General features: G+C 43.2%; 1 protein-coding gene across 1 annotated transcript in view; it reads right to left on the bottom strand.

Annotated features, from left to right (window-relative positions):
• The window catches only part of DNAAF11 (dynein axonemal assembly factor 11), a 67,620-nt gene extending 44,291 nt beyond the window's left edge, over window positions 1-23,329 (bottom strand). The window contains exons 1-4 of the mRNA XM_052652050.1: window positions 23,257-23,329; window positions 19,432-19,599; window positions 11,789-11,866; window positions 1,146-1,318 (exon numbers count right to left, since the gene is read on the bottom strand). Of these exons, the coding sequence (XP_052508010.1) occupies window positions 1,146-1,318; window positions 11,789-11,866; window positions 19,432-19,599; window positions 23,257-23,329 (492 nt within the window). The remainder of the gene's footprint in view (window positions 1-1,145; window positions 1,319-11,788; window positions 11,867-19,431; window positions 19,600-23,256) is intronic.
• Between the last annotated feature and the right edge of the window lie 1,063 nt (window positions 23,330-24,392).

The raw sequence follows: 24,392 nt of genomic DNA, 5'->3' as shown, positions 1-24,392 counted from the left end.
GTGCAGAGCCCTACTCATCTTGTTGCCCAGAACAAGCTTGGTAAGGAAGCTTCCTTGCTTATTAGACCCACCGCCTGCCAGTCTGTCTCCAGAGAGGCTGCCCCTTTCTCTGGCCTCTCCTTGCCCTCTGTGTACGGAGGCCAGTTCCACACTTCACCAGAGAAGTCGAGAGGTTTCAGACCAACATGTGCAGGTCAGGAGCTCCTGGAGTTATAACACATAAACATTAATAGTACTACTTAAATGTTCTCAGGTGTAGGATTTGTCTAGAAACCGTGTGTTTTTCCTGGTTTGCAAAATCATCAGATATGGGGAGATGCGGCAGAAGAGATTAACACACAGAGCAGCAGTTCTCGAATGAGGTCCCTGGACCGGTGGCATCAGAGTCACCTGAGAGCCTGTTCTGAATGCAAACTCTTGGGCGCCCTTCAGGCCTACCGAATGGGGTGCTTGGGCAGGGGACGGTGGGGGCGGGGGGCAGTGAACACGAACCCTGTCTAAGTATTCCAAAGGGGACAGTGGGGGCGGGGGTCAGTGAACACGAACCCTGTCTAAGTATTCCAAAGCACACGAGAGGTTGAGCATTAACATAGCGAGTGAGTTAATAAAAAGCAATAGAGTAAAAAAAAAAAAGGCACAGGAGTTTAACAGTATGAACTCACTCAGATGTGTCTAGTTCTATGCGACCACATGGACTGTCGCCCACCCAGGCCCCTCTGTTCATGGGATTCTCCAGGCAAGAATATTGGAGTGGGTTGCCATGCCCTCCTCCAGGGGATCTTCCTGACCCAGGGATGGAGCCCACGTAGCCACCTCAAAAGCCCTGAGCTTTTGGTGAGCTCTTAGTAATAATGGACGCCCTCTATAACAATGACTTGAACTCATCAAGAAAGCTCAGTTCAACTCTGTGCATTCTGAATGAGAAAGGAGAAAAATATGCCCGTTTATTTTTCCAAACTTTATTAGAGCTATCAAAAAATTTTTAAAGTTCAGTGAGCCAAAGAATTCATTTGGATTTTTCTGGAATATTCCATTCTCTAAAACAACACATTCTCTGAAAACGCTGGGAATAAATCAGGAATCACTGTGTAGTTGCTTGTTTTCATTTTTTTCTGAGAATTTCATATCATGGAGATAAAGCATACCTTTAGCTGCTGAAGAGTTGCCACCACGAACTGTCTGTAGCCGTCAAAGTCAGCACAGGGGTTTCCCATGAGGAAGAGTTCCTTCAAGTGGATGTTGCCTTGAAGGGTTTTAACACTGCTCAGCTCTCCAATGAAGTTCACCGTCAAGTCAAGCTTTGTCAGCCCTTCACAGCCTGGTGGGAGAAAGGAAAAGAAAGCAAAGCCAGAAAAATCACCCAGGTACTAAAACGTGTACAGTAGCACATCACAGAAGTAACAGCTGCAGGAATTTGAAGTCTGTTCACTAACTGCACTGCTGATCAAGGATGGGGTGGTGAGGGAGGTTGGCGGGGGAGAGTTCAAGAGGGAGGGGACATATGCATGACTGTGGCTGATTCATGTTGATGTATGGCAAAAACTATCACAATGTTGCAAAGTAATTATCCTCCAATTAAAATAAATAAAATTTTTTAATGTTAAAAAAAAAGGCTTAGTCTTGATTCACTTTTCTGTGCCTCCCTTTACTTTCAATCCCTGAGTCCCTCAGGTCGAAGGAAATCCTCTTCTTGCCCACATCTGCAAACTCTGGGCTGTTGACATTTGGATTCAGTTACTAACTGGGGTGAAGAAGGTCAGGTATAAGCTGCTGCTGGGGTGGGCTCTGCATCAGAACAAATGTCCCTTTAAAGAAGGCACTGGAATCTGTGGGCCTGAGAATTTTACCAGGTACAGTGGTTAGGACTCATCTCAACGCAAAGGGTGATGGCAGGGATCCCCAAACAGAAGGCATTTCATAAAATCAAGCCTCAGAATTCATCTTTATAAAGTCACCAAAGAGACACAGTGGCTTCAAGACCACCAAAGCACTGAACCGAGGGTGTGAACAAATGGAACGAATATAAGTGTGGTCCTCACAGGGATGACAGAAAAAAGGATAAGTCACTGAGGAGACTCTGTAGTAAATGTGACCCACCCAACTTTATTGCAGAGATAGCCAGATGATATAGAAATTTGAATCAATTTCAAGTTTGAATTGACTCCTCTCATCTGAATTCCATGAGCACTTGGTAGTTAGGAGTGGAGACCTTGGAATTCGACAGACCTGAGTTCAAGTACTAACTCTGACACATCCTTGCTGTGAATTTGCAAAAGTCACAAGCCTCAGTCTTCTTGTCTGCAATTATAATAGTATTGGTACCTGATTCAGAGATGCTTGTGAAGACAATAAAAGATGATTCGTGTGAAGTACTTAACACAGTGCCTGCCACTTGGGAAGATTTGATAACCATGAGCTAGGATGAGAACCGGAGAAGGCGATGGCACCCCACTCCAGTACTCTTGCCTGGAAAATCCCATGGATGGAGGAGCCTGGTGGGCTGCAGTCCATGGGGTCGCTGAGAGTCGGACATGACTCAGCGACTTCACCTTCACGCACTGGAGAAGGAAATGGCAACCCACTCCAGTGTTCTTGCCTGGAGAATTCCAGGGATGGGGGAGCCTGGTGGGCTGCCGTCTATGGGGTCGCACAGAGTCGGACATGACTGAAGTGACTTAGCAGCAGCAGCAGCAGGATGAGAACCAGCCCAGTTATCACCTGCCTGCTTCTCATGCGGCTTCTTAGCACACGTGCCTACAGTTTCCGCAGGCAGTGAGTTTACCGTTCCTCACTACCAGCCAAAGAAGAGCTGACCTCGTTTGTACGGCGGCCTTGTGGGAGAGGTTCACATAAGGCTGTCTCCCCATGTGACGGGCTCACAGATGCTGGATTAATATGGCAGATTCGGTAGGCATCAGTATCTAGAGAACTATCGCCAGCTGACAGCCCAGTTCTATCTTGCTCTGTGCTCATTTCTTCAAACTTCTACATACTCCACTTTTCCTGCAGGCTTCCTGATTATACACTGCTTTTCTGTCATTGTTTCATGGCTATAAAACTTAGGGTAAACTTCAGTTCCTGATATCTTATATTAACTTCACCAATATGAACCAGATTGGTTCTGAATTCAATCAGAATTCAGATTGGTTCATAGCTCTGCAATCGTGTCGCCGATGGCAAGGTGCTTCTCATTTCTAAAGGCTGTATGATGGAGCCAATCCCACTGAATGATAGTGTTCTCGCCCCCTTATTGATCCTAGCACCTGTCTCCACCTTGTCTAGAATCCCACGTGTCCCTCCTCTCCAGTCATACCCAAAGCCAGTCTCTTCCAAATGAGTCAGTTCTAACTTAACACTTCCAGATATAGATTCTTACCCTCTATTCATCCCTCCATCTATTCAGAAGTTACTGGGTACCTATGTAGAAGTTGCTGACCCAGGTCTTCAGGATAAAGTGATAAAAAATACCCATGGTATTTCACTATAAACTTATGTACAGTGTGGGAAAAAAAAGAAGAAAATTGCAGAAAAAAAATTTTTTAATGTGCAAAGACACCAAGAAGTGAATCTAGAGAGGCAGGCAGAACTCAGAGGTAGGCAATGCCTGCTGAGACATCGCAAGCCACCCTGACTCCACACTCACTGGCTCTTCCACCTCAGTCCCCGTGGGCTCTGCCCACAGTAGCTGGCTTCCACCCCCAACATTCTACTCTTCTAGTAGACTTGCTCCTCGAAAGGTGACCCAAGACCGTCCCACTGACAGATCTAACAGACCGTCTGCAACACACTATGTCACCTGAAGAGTCTGCTGCGTAGGATGGGACTGATCATGGACTGTCCCTTAAATCCTCCAACTGTCTTGAAACAGGGATACTACTTTCTCCTTGTTCTTGTTTATAATGTCATTTATTCCTCTTGATCTTTTACAGGCTTTTCCACCCCATCAGTGGGGATATAACCCAGATTTCCATCAATGACCCAATACTTCCCTCTCCTTATGGTCCTGATGACAATAGTCATGTTCACTGGTTTTACTAACCCCAGATTCTGACGACTCCCAAACAAGAAACCCATACCTGACCATCCAACTGAAGATCACACTCCTGTTTCTACATGTCTGCAAGATATTCCACATTCAACATGTCCAGACTGAATTCTCCACATTTTCTCTCACTTTCTACTCCTCAAAACAGCTTTTCTGCCTTCTTTAAGTCTAGAGTTTATTGATGTCATCACCATTTTGTATTAGACATGATTTGTTTCACTTTGTGTCAGACTGTATCACTTTGATACACTGTGATACACTTTGATATCACTGTGTTGTATTACTAAGGTAAAATATGAATTATTAAAAGGATGAATATTTAAAATACACAAGAGCAACTCAACACTTTTATATATTTGAGATTCAGCTACATAGGTGAAGGAGACTCAGTAACTTCTTATCTTCAAAACTGAATTTTAAATATATTGGCAAGGTTATCATATAAAAAAAATATATTTTTTTTCAGCATTCAACCTATCAATACAGAAAATAGGCTCTTAGGTGCTTTTTTTCCCACTTGATCCAGAATTTCAATGGGGAGGGAAAGGTCCTGGTCAAATACATCAACTGGGAACAGGTAATTTGTACAAAACTATTCAGAACAGTTTTATTCACAAGAGCAAACATAATTTAAAACACCTCAAGTGCCAAAAAATAAAGTTATTTAAAACACATCAATATACTTGATAATTCAGTCATTAAATCATAATAATGTGAACTCAGCCACTATAGGAAGAATGAATATGAAACTAGACAAATAAATATAATTAAGTTTATATCTCTGTGCCTGTAGGTTTGTTTATACTAGCAAAAAAAAATGTTAGATGGATTTTGTGAAGTGTAAAGGATATATCTGGGGTAGTCTGACTTAAGATACAGGTTGCCTGGTATTTCTTAAATTTACTTTAGGACACTTGAGAGATATTTTCACTATATTTTCTTCCATATAAGAAAAGACTGACATTTGGAAGACTCCAAGAAACTAAAAAATTCAGATAATTTTTGGATTTTGCTGTAATTTTGTAGATGCAGAACCCTCCAAATGTTCATTATGTTTTTCAAAGTGATGAATCTTAATTTTTCTTCTGCTAGGCTTACACATAAGCAATTAAGCCACATCTGCCATTTGAAAGAACAATTCCTGCTGAACTAGCCAGCCAGAGAAAACCTCCTCTTTGGAGTTAGGGTACCCCTGCCTTTACTGAGTCCCACCCTTTATCCTCTGTGCTGAGAAGATCCAGCTCAGTGGCCCACAGGGGTCTGAACGTCACTGAAACCAACTCGGTGATTTCCCAAGGGGGAGAGCTGACACTCACAGAAGCCCCTCCTGTCTTCCCAGGTTAGGGTGGGTGAGGAGGAGCGATGGAAAAAAATAGGCACTTGATTCTATCCTGGTGAATCCACAATAAGAAAAAAAGAAAGAGGGATACAGTTACGGTTTGAAAACGAACAAACAAAAATCCAATTTACGTTCAAGCTTACACTGAGATTGACTCAAGTAGGTGAGCTGAATATATACACACTCCTCTCTACCTCAAACATTTAAATTAAACAAAAAGTACACATTTGCCAAAAGATAAGGCACCCATCCCTCCCTACTGCCCAGCTCCCCAAGCAACCCTGAGCCCGGTGCATCTGTAGTAGAGCTGGAAGGCAGAGCACCAAATGAGGAAGTGTCCACTGCGGACCAAGCTCCCAAAGCTCAAAGACAGTACTGACAATGCTGCCCTCTAGTGGTGTGTGGCCAACACATACCGCAAAACCCAGAACTCCACCTCCTTTGGGATTCTTCGCTAAGGAAAAGAACAAGCCCTGGACAAGCCAACTGAGAGCGAGAGTTTAAATTCTTTCTCTGACATCATAGACTGACACTTCACTACTACAGAATATAGATATAAAGCAGATTTTATTATTTCATGCGTTCACATGAGACTATGGTAACCAGCCTGGAGAGTGGTATCTGAGAGGGAGCAAAGGCCCAATTCCTAAGGCAGAAAGATGCCATTGATGGAAAGAAGCATCTCAGCTCCAGCACTGATGATGGTTTGGAGGCTTTCTTAGTGATGACACTGTAGGTTTTGAGGATGAACATTAAAAATGTATGACAAATATTTATGTCTTTATTGATATACAACCTTGATGGCCACTGAAATACCAGTGTCGACACTGTGAGACAAATAGGCTAAAATCCAGCATAACCTAAGTAATGTCCTCCTAATTTTAGCTCTTGGCAGATGGGAGGAGAGTGGGGAGAGCAGCTTGCCTGCTCCATGCCCCTGCCCACTCGCACTGAGTGCACGTGGTGCTGCCAGCCAGGCAGGAGGCTGGATGTGTAAACACAACCTCACAACTGCAGAGTAAGCCCACACAGGCACCTAATCAACCAAACCCTTTGCGGTTCCAGCAGACACTGAGTGTTACTAGACACTGAGGGGGAGAAAGTAACAGCACAAAATAGAAGCCTCCAAAGTAACACAGGAAACCTCCCAGAACATAGGACAATAAGACAACGCAGTTTAAATAAGGGATACAGGTGAAGTGACATGGAAAATCAATCTAGTAGGAGGTTCTACCAGATTAAAGGAGGTTCTAGGGGAGGTAAGAGGAACTAGGTGATGGACAGGCCTGTTGCCTTGATTGTGGTGATGGTTTCATGTGTGTGTGCATAGGGCCAAACTCAACAAACAGTATACATTAAACATGTGCAGATTTCTGTACAGCAATTAAACCTCAATAGAGTTATTTAAGAAGAAAGAACCACTGGGTTCCAAAGAACACCAATGAGGAAGTTGACAAGAAAACCCACAAAATGGGAGAATATGTCAACAAATCATTTATTTGACTGGACTCTAGCATTCAAAACATAAAAATGAGTCTTCGAACAACAAATAACTTGGTTACAAAATGGGCAAAGATTTTGAATAAAGATTTCTCCAAGGAAGACACACAAATGGCCAATAAGCATATTTTTTAAAATGCCCAAACTCATTAGTCATTCAGTTCAGTTCAGTTCAGTCACTCAGTCATGTCCGACTCTTTGCGACCCCATGAATCGCAGCACGCCAGGCCTCCCTGTCCATCACCATCTCCCGGAGTTCACTCAGACTCACGTCCATCGAGTCCGTGATGCCATCCAGCCATCTTATCCTGGGTCGTCCCCTTTTCCTCCTGCCCCCAATCCCTCCCAGCATCAGAGTCTTTTCCAATGAGTTAGTTCTTCGCATGAGGTGTCCAAAGTACTGGAGTTTCAGCTTTAGCATCATTCCTTCCAAAGAAATCCCAGGGTTGATCTCCTTCAGAATGGACTGGTTGGATCTCCTTGCAGTCCAAGGGACCCTCAAGAGTCTTCTCCAACACCACAGTTCAAACGCATCAATTCTTTGGTGCTCAGCCTTCTTCACAGTCCAACTCTCACATCCATACATGACCACAGGAAAAACCATAGCCTTGACTAGATGGACCTTAGTCAGTAAAGTAATGTCTCTGCTTTTGAATATACTATCTAGGTTGGTCATAACTTTCCTTCCAAGGGGTAAGCATCTTTTAATTTCATGGCTGCAGTCACCACCTGCAGTGATTTTGGAGCACCCAAAAATAAAGTCCGACACTGTTTCTACTGTTTCCCCATCTATTTCCCATGAAGTGATGGGACCAGATGCCACGATCTTCGTTTTCTGAACGTTGAGCTTTAAGCCAACTTTTTCACTCTCCTCTTTCACTTTCATCAAGAGGCTTTTTAGCTCCTCCTCACTTTCTGCCATAAGGGTGGTGTCATCTGCATATCTGAGGTTATTGATATTTCTCCCGGCAATCTTGATTCCAGCTTGTGTTTCTTCCAGTCCAGTGTTTCTCATGATGTACTCTGCATATAAGTTAAATAAGCAGGGTGACAATATACAGCCTTGACGTACTCCTTTTCCTATTTGGAACCAGTCTGTTGTTCCATGTCCAGTTCTAACTGTTGCTTCCTGACTTGCATACAGATTCCTCAAGAGGGAGGTTAGGTGGTCTGGTATTCCCATCTCTTTCAGAATTTTCCACAGTTTATTGTGATCCACACAGTCAAAGGCTTTGGCATAGTCAATAAAGCAGAAATAGATGTTTTTCTGGAACTCTCTTGCTTTTTCCATGGTCCAGTGGATGTTGACAATTTGATCTCTGGTTCCTGTGCCTTTTCTAAAACCAGCTTGAACATCAGGGAGTTCACGGTTCACGTATTGCTGAAGCCTGGCTTGGAGAATTTTGAGCATTACTTTACTAGTGTGTGAGATGAGTGCAATTGTGCAGTAGTTTGAGCATTCTTTGGCATTGCCTTTCTTTGGAATTGGAATGAAAACTGACCTTTTCCAGTCCTGTGGCCACTGCTGAGTTTTCCAAATTTGCTGGCATATTGAGTGCAGCACTTTCCCAGCATCATCTTTCAGGATTTGAAATAGCTAACTGGAATGCCATCACCTCCACTAGCTTTGTTTGTAGTGATGCTTTCTAAGGCCCACTTGACTTCACATTCCAAGATGCCTGGCTCTAGATTAGTGATCACATCATCATGATTATCTGGGTCATGAAGATCTTTTTTGTACAGTTCTTCCGTGTATTCTTGCCACCTCTTCTAATATCGTCTGCTTCTGTTAGGTCCAGACCATTTCTGTCCTTTATTGAGCCCATCTTTGCATGAAATGTTCCCTTGGTATGTCTAATTTTCTTGAAGAGATCTCTAGTCTTTCCCATTCTGTTCTTTTCCTCCGTTTCTTTGCATTGATCGCTGAAGAAGGCTTTCTTATCTCTTCTTGCTATTCTCTGGAACTCTGCATTCAGATGCTTATATCTTTCCTTTTCTCCTTTGCTTTTTGTCTCTCTTCTTTTCACAGCCATTTGTAAGGCCTCCCCAGACAGCCATTTTGCTTTTTTGCATTTCTTTTCCATGGGGATGGTCTTGATCCCTGTCTCCTGCACAGTGTCACAAACCTCATTCCATAGTTCATCAGGCACTCTATCTATCAGATCTAGACCATTAAATCTATTTCTCACTTCCACTGTATAATCATAAGGGATTTGCTTTAGGTCATACCTGAATGGTCTAGCAGTTTTCCCTACTTTCTTCAATTTAAGTCTGAATTTGGCAATAAGGAGTTCATGTTCTGAGCCACAGTCAGCTCCCAGTCTTGTTTTTGTTGACTGTATAGAGCTTTGCCATCTTCGGCTGCAAAGAATATAATCAATCTGATTTCAGTGTTGACCATCTGGTGATGTTCATGTGTAGAGTCTTCTCTTGTGTTGTTGGAAGAGGGTGTTTGCTATGACCAGTGCATTTTCTTGGCAACACTCTATTAGTCTTTGCCCTGCTTCATTCCGCATTCCAAGGTCAAATTTGCCTGTTACTCCAGGTGTTTCTTAACTTCCTACTTTTGCATTCCAGTCCCCTATAATGAAAAGGACATCTTTTTTTGGTGTTAGTTCTAAAAGATCTTGTAGGTCTTCAAAAAACCATTCAACTTCAGTTTCTTCAGCATTACTGGTTGGGGCATAGACTTGGATAACTGTGATATTAAATGGTTTGCCTTGGAGACGAACAGAGATCATTCTGTCGTTTTTGAGATTGCATCCAAGTACTGCATTTCGGACTCTTTTGTTGACCATGATGGCTACTCCATTTCTTCTGAGGGATTCCTGCCCACAGTAGTAGATGTAATGGTCATCTGAGTTAAATTCCCCCATTCCAGTCCATTTTAGTTCGCTGATTCCTAGGTGAATGCAAATCAGAACCACAATGAGATACCACTTCACACCCACTAGAATGGCTACTACAAAAATAAATAAATAAAAACAGAAAATGACAAGTTTTCATCAGGATGTAGAGAAACTGGAGCCCTCATAAATTGCTAGTGGGAATGGCAAATGGTGTGATTGCTTTGGAAAACATTTGGCAGTTCCTGAAAATAGAATTAAGCACAGAGTTACCATGTGACCCAGCAATTCCATGCCCTGGTATACTAAATTAATAGAAAACATATGTTTATGCAGAAACTCGTACATTAATGTTCACAGAGGCTATACTCATAATAACCGAGCAGTGGACACAACTCAAATATGCATCAGCTAATGAACAGGGTAAACAAAATGAGGTGTATCCATATTGGAATATTATTGAATATCATTATTATTACTTGGAATATTATTATCATTATTAGAATATTATTCAGCCCTTAAAAGGATTAAGTACTGAGGCATCCTAAAACATGGATGGACCCTGGCCACATTAGGCTAAGAAGTCAGAAGACCAAATACTGTCCACATACTGCTTGATTCCACTTACAGGACATGTTCAGGATGGGAAAATCTATGGAGACAGAAAGCAGATGAGGGGTTGTTAGGGGCTGGGATAGGAAGTGAATTGGTAGTGAATGCTAATGAATATGGGAATTTCTTTGAGGGTGATGAAAGTGTTTCAGAATTAGATAGTGATGATGGGTCCACAACCTCACAAATATACTAAAAATCACTGAATCGTGTATTTTCAGACAGTGAATTTTATGTTGTTGTTCAGCCGCTAAGTCATGTCTGACTCTGTGACCCCATAGACTGTTACATAAATTATATCTCAAATTTCAGCGTACTAAGTGGTCCAAATATTTCCATTTAGAAACATTTACATGATAAATCTGAAGTACATTAGAGAGATTAAATGGAAAGAATGAAATTATTATACTTAGAACTTTTATGGAATATATTTGTATTTAGAAATCATAAAGAAGAAAGAAAAAGACTGATAAATTGGAGTATACCCATTTCAAAAATAAGACTTCTGAACAATACCAGCATCTTGACTGAAACAAAAGTAGCAGACTCAAGAGAAAAGATTTATAACATATATAATAAGGTATTAATATCTGGAATGTATAAGAGCATATGAAGAAAATCAGTACCAAAAATGGCCAAAAGTTATGAAAGTTATTCACAGAAGAAAAAATATAAATATTCAATAAATATCTGAAAGGTTATATGGAAGATCAATAATAATAAGTGAGGTACAAATTTTAAAATTTGCTAGAGAACAATGTCTTCTGATCATTAAGAAAAGACTGCTTATAAAAAGCATTAGTGAAGCTGGGGGGAAAAATGGGTATTCACATTGACCACCAGTACAAGTGGAAATCAATGCAACCTTTTTGGAGAACAATATTTTCCAAAACTATGCATGTTAAAACCAAGGAATTCTATTTCTAAGAATCTACCCTAGAAAAAATTTTACACATGTACACAGAGTGCAATGTAGAAAGATGCTCATTGCAGCCAAGCTGTTACAGCAAAACGCTGGAACCACCCAAGTGTCCATCCACAGATCAACGGTTGGATAACTCTGTCTACAATCATTCCATTACCCAGGCCTCCCCACCTTTTCTGGATATCAGAAAAGCAAGGCAATTTGATGGAAGAAATTCATTTTGAAAACAATATTCATAGTATAATCCAGTTGATACAAAGCAAAATGTAGTAAAATCACCTTCTATACACCAGGGGGTTAATACCACTGACTCAGGGAAGGAAGCTGGGTTAGGAAGGGGCCAAAGCGACTTCCATGTTTGAATTTATGTATCTTACTATCGTCCAGGGAGAATGACAAATATAACACTGAGGTAAAAATGTTAATTTGAAAAGTCTACCTACTGTTTAAGCAATACTGTTTAAGTCTAATTTTAAATATCAATTTTAATTACTAATACGTTATTAGAATAAAGTTCTTACCTTCCAGGTTTTCAATTTTTTCAATGTTGTTTAAAGCTAAATTCAAATATTCAAGTTTCTTGAGTTTGCTAACATTTTCTGAAACATACAAATAATGGAATTAGTTAACCTTCGAGATAAAAGACATTTTTACATAATCTGTTATGAAAATGACAACAAGAATCTAAGAATCACTATGGTTATCCAAAATCGTGTTGCTTTCCCAAACCTGTATCTGTATATCAGACATGGTTGGTTGCCTACTCAGCATCCATTTCTCCCTCTGTTCTTCCTGAAGAAACCCAGTTCTGCTCACGTCTCTACCCAGCCCTAACTCTGGGGTTAGGCTTAACCAAGCAGGCCAAGTGCATGGCAATCCCATGTTCCTTGGTGGTGACAGCTCGGAAGCCCAGGCTTAAGTCAACCTGCCCAGGGCAGTCTCCTGGCAACTGAGGTACAGAAGAGGGCATGCGCACCCTGTACTCCTGATCAGATGAGAAGGAATGGCCTGTATTTCATGCTTGTGAATTTCCTTTCTCTTTTTACTGTGTGTTTGCTCAGTCACTCAGTCTTGTCTGACTCTTTGCAATCCTTTGGACTGTGGCCTGCCAGGTTCTTCTGTCCATGGGATTTTTCAGGCGAGAATGGAAACACTATCTTTACTGGCTCACAGTCATCTTGCAAAGCTGAAGGAATCAGCTGTAGGATGAAGCGCACAGTGGCTGGTGCAGCAGAGAGGACGAATCAACCAACCAACCCTGGAGACTGGACTGTCTCTAGACTTAACAGTTGGGTTAAAGGATAGAGTTCCTCACTGCTATGTCAGTTTGAGTTGTGTTTCCCTTTGCCTGAAGTCAAAATCATTCTGATATAGGATTATGGTTTTAAATAAATATGTAAGCCCATATAGGCAAAGCAAAAGCATAAATAAGTCAAGGAATCTCTTGAGGGTGGGGCCCTTTAAAAACAGCTTAAATAGCACCATAGCTTACACTGCTGAGTGCTTATTACAAGCCATACAATTTTCTAAGCATTCTGCATATTATCTCATTTAATCTTCCTAATAACCCTATGAAGTAAAAACTACTCTTGTCTCCCTTATACAAATGAGAACATCAAGGTACAGAAAATTAATCCAGTTATTCAAGGTTAAGTAGCAGAGCCAGGAAATCTGACTGCAGAGCCTGGCACTAAATCATTACATTGCACTTTTAAAGGAGAGTCCTTTTAAGACGACAGGAATACAGAAAATCCTGCTAAGAAACATGCATCAGGGCAGGCTCATTCAACACTTCCTCTGCACCGTTTTCCAGGGATATTATGACAGTCAAATATGATGATTTATAACCATCACCTTTATCATCAATAATATTCATCTAAAATTTATAAATATCACATATTTGTTCCCATAGACCTGAGAATAAAAATTCACATCTCCGAGCCTCAGTTTACTCATTTTTTTAAATGAGGATTTTTGAACAAAAAACTTCTCTCAGCAATTATACCATCCTAAGCGATACTGATGCTGACAAGAGTTTCAAACCAATATCCGAGTATTTGATCGTCAGAGATTTGTAGAGCTCTAGAGCAAGAGAGTTCCAGAAAAACATCTATTTCTGCTTTATTGACTATGCCAAAGCTTCTGACTGTGTGGATCACAATAAACTGTGGAAAATCCTGAAAGAAATAGGAATACCAGGCCACCTGATCTGCCTCTTGAGAAACCTATATGCAGGTCAGGAAGCAATAGTTAGAACTGGACATGGAACAACAGACTGGTTCCAAATAGGAAAAGTAGTACATCAAGGCTGTATTCTGTCACCCTGCTTATTTAACTTATATGCAGAGTACATCATGAGAAACGCTGGGCTGGAAGAAGCACAAGCTGGAATCAAGATTGCCGGGAGAAATATCAATAACCTCAGATATGCAGATGACACCACCCTTATGGCAGAAAGTGAAGAGGAGCTAAAAAGCCTCTTGAGGAAAGTGAAAGAGGAGAGTGAAAGGATTGGCTTAAAGCTCAACATTCAGAAAACGAAGATCATGGCATCTGGTCCCATCACTTCATGGCAAATAGATGGGGAAACAGTGGAAACAGTGTCAGACTTTATTTTCGGGGGCTCCAAAATCACTGCAGATGGTGACTGTAGCAATGAAATTAAAAGATGCTTACTCCTTGGAAGGAAAGCTATGACCAACCTAGACAGCATATTGAAAAGCAGGGACATTACTTTGCCAACAAAGGTCCATCTAGTCAAGGCTATGGTTTTTCCAGTGGTCATGCATGGATGTGATAGTTTGACTGTGAAGAAAGCTGAGTGCTGAAGAATTGCTTTGAACTGTGGTGTTGGAGAAGACTCTTGAGAGTCCCTTGGACTGCAAGAAGACCCAACCAGTCCATCCTAAAGGAGATCAGTCCTGTGTGTTCATTGGAAGGACTGATGCTGAAGCTGAAACTCAAATAATTTGGCCACCTCATGCAAAGAGTTGACTCATTGGAAAAGACCCTGATGCTGGGAGGGATTGGGGGCAGGAGGAGAAGGGGACAACAGAGGATGAGATGGTTGGATGGCATCACCGACTCAATGGAAATAAGTTTGAGTGAACTCCAGGAGTTGGTGATGGACTGGAAGGCCTGGCATGCTGCGATTCATGGGGTCACAAAGAGTCAGAGATGACTGAGCAACTGAACTGAACTGAACTGAGGTGCCAAACATTGTAATAGAGTCCATACCCCAAACAGAAATACATAAAGTTATCATTGTTAAAACTGCACAATAAAGTACCTTTCCTTCTCCATTTTTGTTATATGTATAACCCTCTAAATGCTAAAGTGTATAACCTCTGAATGCTAACTGGTAGAAGGAAAGCTAAGATTTGTTTTGTAAGGGTTTCCTAGATTAAATTAAATCAAGGACAATGGGCCAAACTGATCAGAAACACACACACACACACACACACACAAATCTCTATAAAGAAAAATATACAGAGCTTCCTGAGTGCCTGGAACAGGGGGTTACTGTTCTAGGCCAAACCATCCTGGGATCAGTTCCCACCCAAAGGCTTTATACAACCAGACCTACAAATCCATCCCCAGGAGCTGACTGTGGCTCAGATCATGAACTCCTTATTGCCAAATTCAGACTAAATGGAAGAAAGTAGGGACAACCACCACTAGACCATTCATGTATGATCTAAATCAAATCCCTTATGACTATACAGTGGAAGTGACAAATAGATTCAAAGGATTAGATCTGAAAGACAGAGTACCTGAGGAACTATGAACAGAAGTTCTTAGGATTGTACAAGAGGTAGTGATTAAAACCATCCCCAAGAAGAAGAAATGCAAAAAGGCAAAACGGTTGTCTGAGGAGGTCTTACAAATAGCTGAGAAAAGAAGAGAAGCACAAGGCAAAGGAGAAAAGGAAAGATATACCGATCTGAATGCAGAGTTCCAAAGAAGAGCAAGGAGAGATTAAAAAAGCCTTCCTCAGTGATCAATGCAAAGAAATAGGGGAAAACAATAGAATGGGAAGGACTAGAGATCTCTTCAAGAAAATTAGAGATACCAAGGGAACATTTCATGCAAAGATGGGCTCAATAAAGGACAGAAACGGAATGGACTTAACAGAAGCAGAAGATATTAAGAAGAGATGGCAATAACACACAGAAGAACTGTACAAAAAAGATCTTCACGACGCAGATAATCACAATGGTGTGATCACTCACCCAGAGCCAGACATCCTGGAGTCCAAAGTCAAGTGGGTCTTAAGAAGCATCACTACAAACAAAGCTAGTAGAGTGATGGAATTCCAGCTGAGCCATTTCAAGTCCTAAAAAATGATGCTGTGAAAGTGCTACACTCAACATGCCAGCAGATTTGGAAAACACAGCAGTGGCCACAGGACTACAAAAGATCACTTCTCAATCCAGTCCCAAAGAAGGCAATGCCAAAGAATGTTCAAACCACTGCACAACTGCACTCATCACACACGCTAGCAAAGTAATGCTCAAAATTCTCTAAGTGAGGCTTCAACAGTATGTGAACCAAGAACTTCCAGATGCTCAAGCTGGATTTAGAAAAGTCAGAGGAACCAGAGATCAAATTGCCAACATCCACTGGATCATAGAAAAGGCAAGAGAATTCCAGAAAAAGATCTACTTCTGTTTCATTGACTATGCTAAAGCCTTTGAGTGTGTGGATCACAACAAACTGTGGAAAATTCTTCAAGAGATGGGAATACAAGACCACCTGACCTGCCTCCTGAGAAATCTGTATGCAGGTCAAGAAGCAACAGTTAGAACTGGACATGGAACAACGGACTGGTTCCAAATTGAGAAAGGAGCACTTCAAGGCTGTCATTTTGCTTATTTAACTTATATGCGGAGTTCAGTTCAGTTCAGTTCAGTTGCTCAGTTGTGTCTGACTCTTTGTGACCCCATGGACTGCAGCACGCTAGGCCTCCCTGTCCATCCCCAACTCCCAGAGTTTATCCAACCTCATGTCCATTAAGTCGGTGATGCCATCCAACCATCTCATCCTCTGTTGTCCCCTTCTCCTCCTACCCTCAATCTTTCCCAGCATCAGGGTCTTTTCCAATGAGTCAGCTCTTCGCATCAGGTGGCCAAAGTATTGGAGTTTCAGCTTCTATATCAGTCCTTCCAGTGAACACCCAGGACTGATCTCCTTTAGGATGGACTGGTTGGATCTCCTTGCAGTCCAAGGGACTCTCAAGAGTCCTCCAACACTACAGTTCAAAAGCATCAATTCTTTGGTGCTCGGCTTTCCTTATAGTCCAACTCTCACATGACTACTAGAAAAACCATAGCCTTGAACTTTGTTGGCAAAGTAATGCTTATTTAACTTATATGCAGAGTACATCATGAGAAATGCTGGGCTGGATAAAGCACAAGCTGGAATGAAGAATGCAGGGAGAAATATCAATAACCTTGGATAAGCAGATGACACCACCCTTATGGCAGAAAGCAAGGAGGAACTAAAAAGCCTCTTGATGAAAGTGAAAGAGGAGAGTGAAAAAGTTGACTTAAAACTCAACATTCAAAAAACTAAGATCATGGCATCTGGTCCCATCACTTCATGGCAAATAGATGGGGAAACAGTAGAAACAGTGGCAGACTTTATTTTCTTGGACTCCAAAATCACTGCAGATGGTGACTGCAGCCATGAAATTAAAAGAAGCTTGCTCCTTGGAAGTAAAGTTATGACCAACCTAGATAGCATATTAAAAAGCAGAGACATACTTTACTGATAAAGATCCATATAGTCAAAACTATGGTTTTTCCAGTAGTCATGTGTGGATGTGAGAGTTGGACCATAAAGAAAGCTGAGCACTGAAGAACTGATGCTTTTGAACTGTGGTGTTGGAGAAGACTCTCTAGAGTCCCTTAGACTTCCAGATTAAACCAGTCAATTCTAAAAGAAATCAGTCCTGAATATTCATTGGAAGGACTGATGGTGAAGTTGAAACTTCAATACTTTGGCCACCGGATGTGAAGAACTGACTCACTGGAAAAGACCCTGACTCTTGGGAAAGTCTGAAGGCAGGAGGAGAAGGGGATGACAGAGGATGAAATGGCTGGATGGCATCACCCACTGGATGGACATGAGTCTGAGCAAACTCCGCGAGTTGGTGATGGACAGGGAAGCCTGGTGTGTTGCAGTCCATAGGGTCACAAAGAATCAGACATGACTGAGTGACTGAACTGAACAAACCCACCCCCTAGTTCAGGCCGCCCTGAGCCTTTCAACTTCTGGCCAGGCCTGAGGCTCATGGGGAAACTGTGACCAACGGAGATTCTGGGAGTGCATCCTCTCAGGCTCTGAGTCAGTAAGTCTGGGGTGAGGCCTGGCCCCATTTTAACAGACCCCGGACAGTCCTCAGGTGACCCCTGGAGCCACACCAAGCAGAACCTACCCCCGACCCCACCACCAGCCCGTCTGGAGCTCCCCGGGAAGAACAGAGCTTCAGCAAAGGCAAGTGTTTTGCAAACTGCTCCCTCTAGGGCCCAAGAGCACGTCTGAATCCTCCAGAAACAGTTTTACTTGCTAAATAAGCACCTAAACGTCTGTGGGTGGAGTTGTGCTGAAAAATCCCATTATTAGGACTTAAAAGCGTGTTTAATTTAAGAATACTTTGGAAGCAAAAATTCAGGCTTTCTCACAGCTCTGAAAAGGACTGAAATACTATGCTGCTAATTAGTAATTGTGACGGACCAGCTGTGGAGATGAAGATTTCGGGAGCTCTTAGAGAGGCGCAATTAGGACAACTCTCTAATGCCCTCATGATAAAAGCGGGTGGTTTTCTGTACCAGCCTTTTTAATGGGACAATGTGCCAGAGTTTCTAATTTCTGGTAAAGTACAAGATGCCGAAAATAAGTATCTGAAGGAATATAATGAATTTTAATAAACCTTCAAAAAGTATGCAAATTCTAGACTTTTTGTTTCCCTAGAGCCCATTTTTGGTTATCCAGTAAGCTTCAGGCGACTAACTACATCACCAGAGCTTCTAACCAAAGTGATGCTACCACTGGGGGCCAGGCATTTCTTTCTTGTGGGTGGTGGGGGGGTGGGCAGGGCACAGAGCTAGGCACATTGTTCCGTTCAGCTCTGATACCACACACGTTTGTGTGTCAGATGCTGTTGGCCCCTTTTACAGATTCAAGACTAAGACACGGATCAACAGTTAACTGACTTGCCCAATGGCACAGTTTTCTTAGTGGCAGAGGCAGGCTTTGAACCTGGGTCTACGTGCTCATACCACTAAGATTCTCTGTGGCTTTTCTGAGGGTTGGGGGCTTCCATGTGGCAGGACCCTCCCCCCCCCCATTAGTGGGACTCCACAGGCTTCTCTTCTCTCTGCTCCCTTAACTCATTCTTCCGAGGGGTGGGGGTGGCAACTGGATGGGGAGGGCCGACTCGCCTGATGGGAGCAGGAACTGGGCACGCCCGTCCCACTCTCTCCTGGGTCTGGGGTCTCCACCCCCTCCTGCCACAAATCACCATAGGGAAGCCTGCAGTGGTCGAGTTCTGCATGCAGCTGGGTGGTGCATGTTTAATTCTGGGGGCATTGCAAGAGTAAGCCATACTCTCCAGAGTTTTTACTAGTTATATTGCTGATTTTGGGTTCTTCATCTACCTGTTCATTTTCACCTCTCATTTCATTCCAAACTGGAGCAGCAAACAGGGCTGTCATTGTGAACCCCTCTCAATACCCAATCCTGAGCACGATGCCTGCCACACGTACTTTCTCGATACATACAGTAGACCTAGCTATCCCAGGCTGGGATCTGACAAGGATTTACTCAGCTCTCACATAATCCTTTCAGGTTCATGACAAATGCCTGGATTCCTCTCTTTGACACTTTTTAAAAATCAGGTTTTAAAGGAACAGGTCAACTAATGTGTTCCCAGCCATCAACGGGTCCTCCTGACTCCTCGATGGAGATCCCCGGGGCAAAGGAGACAGACCGGACACAGAAAGGCTCGGGGAACCAGTTCCATCAACAACCAATGAGAGATGGTTGCATCTATTCCTCCATGCAATTCTCTTTCTTCCTCTAAGAAATAACACTGCATTTGCCAATATTCTGCCATTCAAAATGTTAACGAAACCAGGAGAACAAAGTCCTGAAGACTTACCAATTTTTCCGATGAGGTTATTTTGAAGATAGAGGATTTTCAAATCCCGGCACCACTTGTCAATATGCTCTAGTCTTTCTATTTCTTGCTGATGCAGGGAGAGTTCCTCCAGGGAAAAAATTACACAGTCATTGTGCTCGGCATTCCGTCTAATGAGATCTTCTGTGACTGAAAGAAAATGTGTTACGTATTACATCTCCATCCCCATTAATATTAAGCTGTTAATGCACTGGTTTTTCCTCGCAGTGAGATGTGAATTCTCCAGGCCCAAGTCATTTTCCCGAAGGAAAGAGATCAGAGAAGTGCTGCCTCCTGTTGGGAGCTTTTATGACACTAGTGTAACTTGGAAGAAAGAGGGATCACATCAAACTAGGTGAGACCCACTAAGTAATCCAAGACAGAGGCATGGCACGGCTGACAGAGGGCAGAAACAGGAAAGCATCTCCATTCAATAGCCGCAACCATTCTGTAAGGAAAGGTTCACTCATTCATTCATTCATTCACCTGGTATTTATTTACCTAGAGTGGAAGAGACAGAAGAGAAATAACCGCAGATTTTACAGGGCAATCTTATAAAGCAACTGCCACTGTTTCCAGGAGGAATGAAAGAAGCTGATCGCAGAGGGAGGGCTTGCCAGAGCTCCACTCCCCTCTGACAAGAGTGATGCATAGCACTGTGCTGGCCTGATGCCACAGGCCAGGAACATATGATGAGGCCACGGTACCAAGGGAGACAACACTTGTGTCCACAGTTGCAGCCAAGAACAGGATTCGAGTCCTCTTTACAGTTGGCTTGTAAAAACTTTGGGTTGGCCAAAAAGTTTGTTCAGCTTTTTCTGCAACATGGAAAACCCAAACGAACTTCCTGGCCAACCCAATATATAATAAAAACAAGGAGACAGTCACAGTGGGGAATACTTGTACTTTCCAGTGCTATTAAAAAAAACTATGAGTCCATTTCAACCCTCACGTTCTAGGTGGAAGGTAGAAATAATCACATCCGTCCCACAAGATAATAAAGATTATCCTCTTGCCATTTACAGGGTGCCAAGAGTTGCCCTAAATGCTTCGCGTGTATGAACATGTGAGTAGGGACCATTGCTATCTACATTTGTTAGATGATGGCTTGAGACTCAGAGAGTTTAAGTGACTTGCCCAGGGTCCAGCTATTATAGTAAGTGCTAGAGCCAAGTGACCGTGTGCTCTGAACCACCATGCTCCACTGCCCCAAGTGTGAGCAAAAAAGAGCCTCTTAAAAGGTCTCAGGCTTCCTGAACACACAAGCTTCTCTAGTGGGGACAGAGCTCTCCAGCTGCCCCTCTTCTGCGTCACATCCTTATAAGTGAAGTCTGCTTTTTTTAAACAATGTGAAAACATGTGTGAACTCCATCATTTGCATGCAGTTAGCTGAACGCCCTGCTACATCCGGTGGTGAGAGGTGGGGTTGCGTGTTACGACGGTTCTTTGGAAGAAAGACGAGGGCAATGCAGAGGCTGAGAGATTCAAATACCATACCTGGGAGATGTGCCTGCTATTCTAGGCTTTTTGGCTCAACTAACAGCAGAGATGGGTTTCCCAGGTGGCACAGTGGTAAAGAGCTCATCTGCCAAGCAGGAGACATAGGTCCGATCCCTGGGTTGGGAAGATCCCCTGGAGAAGGAAATGGCAACCCACTCCAATATTCTTGCCTAGGAAATCCCATGGACAGAGGAGCCTGGTGGGCTATAGTCCACGGTGTTGCAAAGAGTCGGACACGACTCAGCAACTCAGCATGCAACAGCAGAGCTGGCTGCAAGCTAGGTCCTGGGAGGGGAAAGGCCAGAGAGGCGGGTAGGAGGCCAAAGGGGCAGCCTCTGCAGCCCTGCTCTCCAGGATCCCTACTGCGGGCTGCACTCTGCCATCTCGGGACACCACTCCTGTCATTAAAATGGCTTAAAAAGACCGCTCTAGTCAAGGAAAAGAAAGACAATACATGTTCTGAAAACCAAATTTTTAAGAGAAGGGAGTTAAAACTACTCTCCCCACCTCCCACTACCAAAGTTGGTTGTAACAGCTGGAATCAACTGGGGACAAATGGGGGCAGCCAAGTTGAGGACACATCAAAGCTGCTGTGTAAAGTCAACCGTATTACCTGCCTCTGTAGTTGATCTCCCAGAATGCTCTTCACAAGGATGCAACATGGATTGAGGGGCTGGGGTGACATTACCAATGTTACATCAGCTAACTCGATGAAACATGGAAGTGATGCACTGTGATGATGCAGACAGACTCTCGATGACTAACGGTGTGTATGTGACTTAAATGACACAAATCCATGGGGCAGGAAGTGGACTCTTGAGGCCTTGCGGCCATTAGACCTGGACTCAATGGGCCAGGAGGCCGAGCCCTTCCAGAACCCGTGCCCTCCCCTGCAGACCATTGCCCCCAGGCGGAGCAAGGAAATCCTCTGCCTCCAAGTCCTACACTGGCTGCTTCTTCAGGCCACACCATCGGGCACACACTCCTTCACTCAGAGGTGTCCAAGGAATGGCTGCTTTCTGGGGACATGGATGGCTTGGAAGTGTTGGCTGGAGTGTCTGCTCTCATACCTCGGCAGGAAGGACCAGGTTAGAGCTAGGGATGGGAAGAGGAGGGAGGTGTGGGCAAGGGAGCTGGCACAGAGTCCAACAAGCTTGGGAAACTTATACTGAATGTGGCCTTCTGGGTTGTTATGAAGGTATATTCATCAACGAAAGAAGATGCATTTTATTTAGCAGTTTGATGTATAACTTGGTACATGTGCCTCCACTTATATTCCTGCCCCAGTTCCCCAGTTGCCCTGGCTGAAGGTTTGGCTGGGTACCTAGCTTGAAGACACAGCCTAACTCGAACCCTGCAAGAGCTGTCATCCAAGGATATGGTTAAGGTGAATGTGTGCAGGGCATTCTGATTGCATCTGGTGAAGTCTCGCCTGGCCTCTGGCCTGAGGCAGCTACACCAGCATCTGCACAGGCCAGTGGGGCCTCCTGGGGATATGAAAGGTGTCACAGGTTTCTCCTGCTCTACAGTTGTGCAGGCTTTTCTGATCTGTCCAACCCTGGAGACTTGCTGGTCCCTCCAATTGTAGAGTGAGTTCCCACTGATGTCGAATGTCCTTCCTGTGTTCTCTTGCTGCCCGTGTCTAAAAAATCTAAGAGATCCTTTTTATTATGCTATTATGTGTGTGAATGGGATCATTTGTGTGCAATTATCAAATCCTCCCTTTCAGAGGCATGGAGATATTAGGAAGGAATTATGTTGATCCATATCTCCTAATCATGAGAATTAAGACGATAAAAATCACTCCTAGTTGAAAGCGGTGTGGAGGGGTGGAGGAGTTGGCATAAATAACAAATTTACACACACACACACACACACACACACACACACACACACACACACGGGAGAGGAGGGGCTAAGGTTCACTCAGCATACTGGGGAGTTTTGCCCAAAGGCAACAATTATACACAACTAGTACGCGACTGAGTGACTTCACTTTCACTTTTCACTTTCATGCATTGGAGAAGGAAATGGCAACCCACTCCAGTATTCTTGCCTGGAGAATCCCAGGGGTGGGGGAGCCTGGTGGGCTGCCGTCTATGGGGTCACACAGAGTCGGACACGACTGAAGTGACTTAGCATCAGCAGTATAGATGAAAAGAAAATGGAGAATCACAGAGGAAGACGGAACTGTGAAGGTCTGGAGTTTCCCTGCGGCCCTTTTCTGAACTCCTCTACATTAAGCAAACTGCTGTGCAGCATACTGTTTCAGAGTGCTCAGGAAATTGTTCCACAATACCGCCTCACCTGTAATGGCAAACATCAGTACAAAAACCAGGGTCCCCGAGAAGCAATGTGTCAGAGTATCTACCTGGTGCATGGAGATTATAGTGCTTCAGACTTTTAAAGGAGAAAACATTTTGCAGTTTTATGTACAGTTTAGACCAAATATTCTTTAACTCCAAGCAGTACTATGTACCTTTAGAAAGCCCTACTCCAAATAACATAGCCCTGCATTTATGATAAATCACTTGAGGCACTTAAAAAGGCTTTCGAAGCATTAATGCGTCCCCATAAGACTATCTCAAGACAGATGGTAATATAATGCCCATCTCTGGGAGACAGTGAAGGACAGGGAAGCCTGGTGTGCTGCAGTCCATGGGGTCACAGAGTCGGATACGACTTAGTGCCTGAACAACAATAATCATATGGTATAGGAGAACATGCCAAGGCACTTACTATATAAAACACTGCTTTCACTTCCTTTTTGGGGGAAATTCAAATAGTAAAATACGGGACTCAGATAGACACGGAGAAGTATCTCACCTATAGAAGGCCGTAACCAATATCTGAATGAGCGGTTGATGAAGGATACTGACAGTTATAACCACAGATTCATACTCATCTCCCTAAAAGAAAACAGTTTAATGGAAACTGATGCAGAGGCTTCTTTTCAATTCCTTAATATGACTGGGTTCTCGATACCTCGAGAGAGCATCCATGAAAAGACCCTACAGGGTGGGGGCAGGGCAGAGGGCAGGAGGAGAGGTTGCCAGGACTATCAGAGGTTGTCACGCTGTGTTTGCTATGACAGAGCTTTTCTAGAACAAGCTTCTAGAAACTCACAAAGCCAACAATGCAGTGTTTGTCTTTCAGGCTTTGTATCATGTTTTGTAAACAACTCACCATTTCTTGCCAGGGTAGAGTAAAATCAGTAATGTATGCCTAAGGCAGATTCTGCAGAATTTTTAAACATCTTGAAAAGCCAGTGGACATACACATGAAACAGAGATTTAACATAAATACATAGAAAGGGGTTGTTGCTGTTGTTTAGTCTCTCAGTCATATCTGTCTCTTTGCAAATCCATGGACGTAGTCCAACAGGCTCCTCTGTCCTGGGAGAGGAGATGGGATTTCCCAGGCAAGCATACTGGAGTGCGTTG

Source organism: Budorcas taxicolor, chromosome 14, assembly GCF_023091745.1.
Source record: "Budorcas taxicolor isolate Tak-1 chromosome 14, Takin1.1, whole genome shotgun sequence".
Classification (NCBI taxonomy): Eukaryota; Metazoa; Chordata; class Mammalia; order Artiodactyla; family Bovidae; genus Budorcas; species Budorcas taxicolor.
The sequence above is the reverse complement of the archived record's forward strand: the minus strand, read 5'-3'. Positions and strand labels throughout refer to the sequence as shown.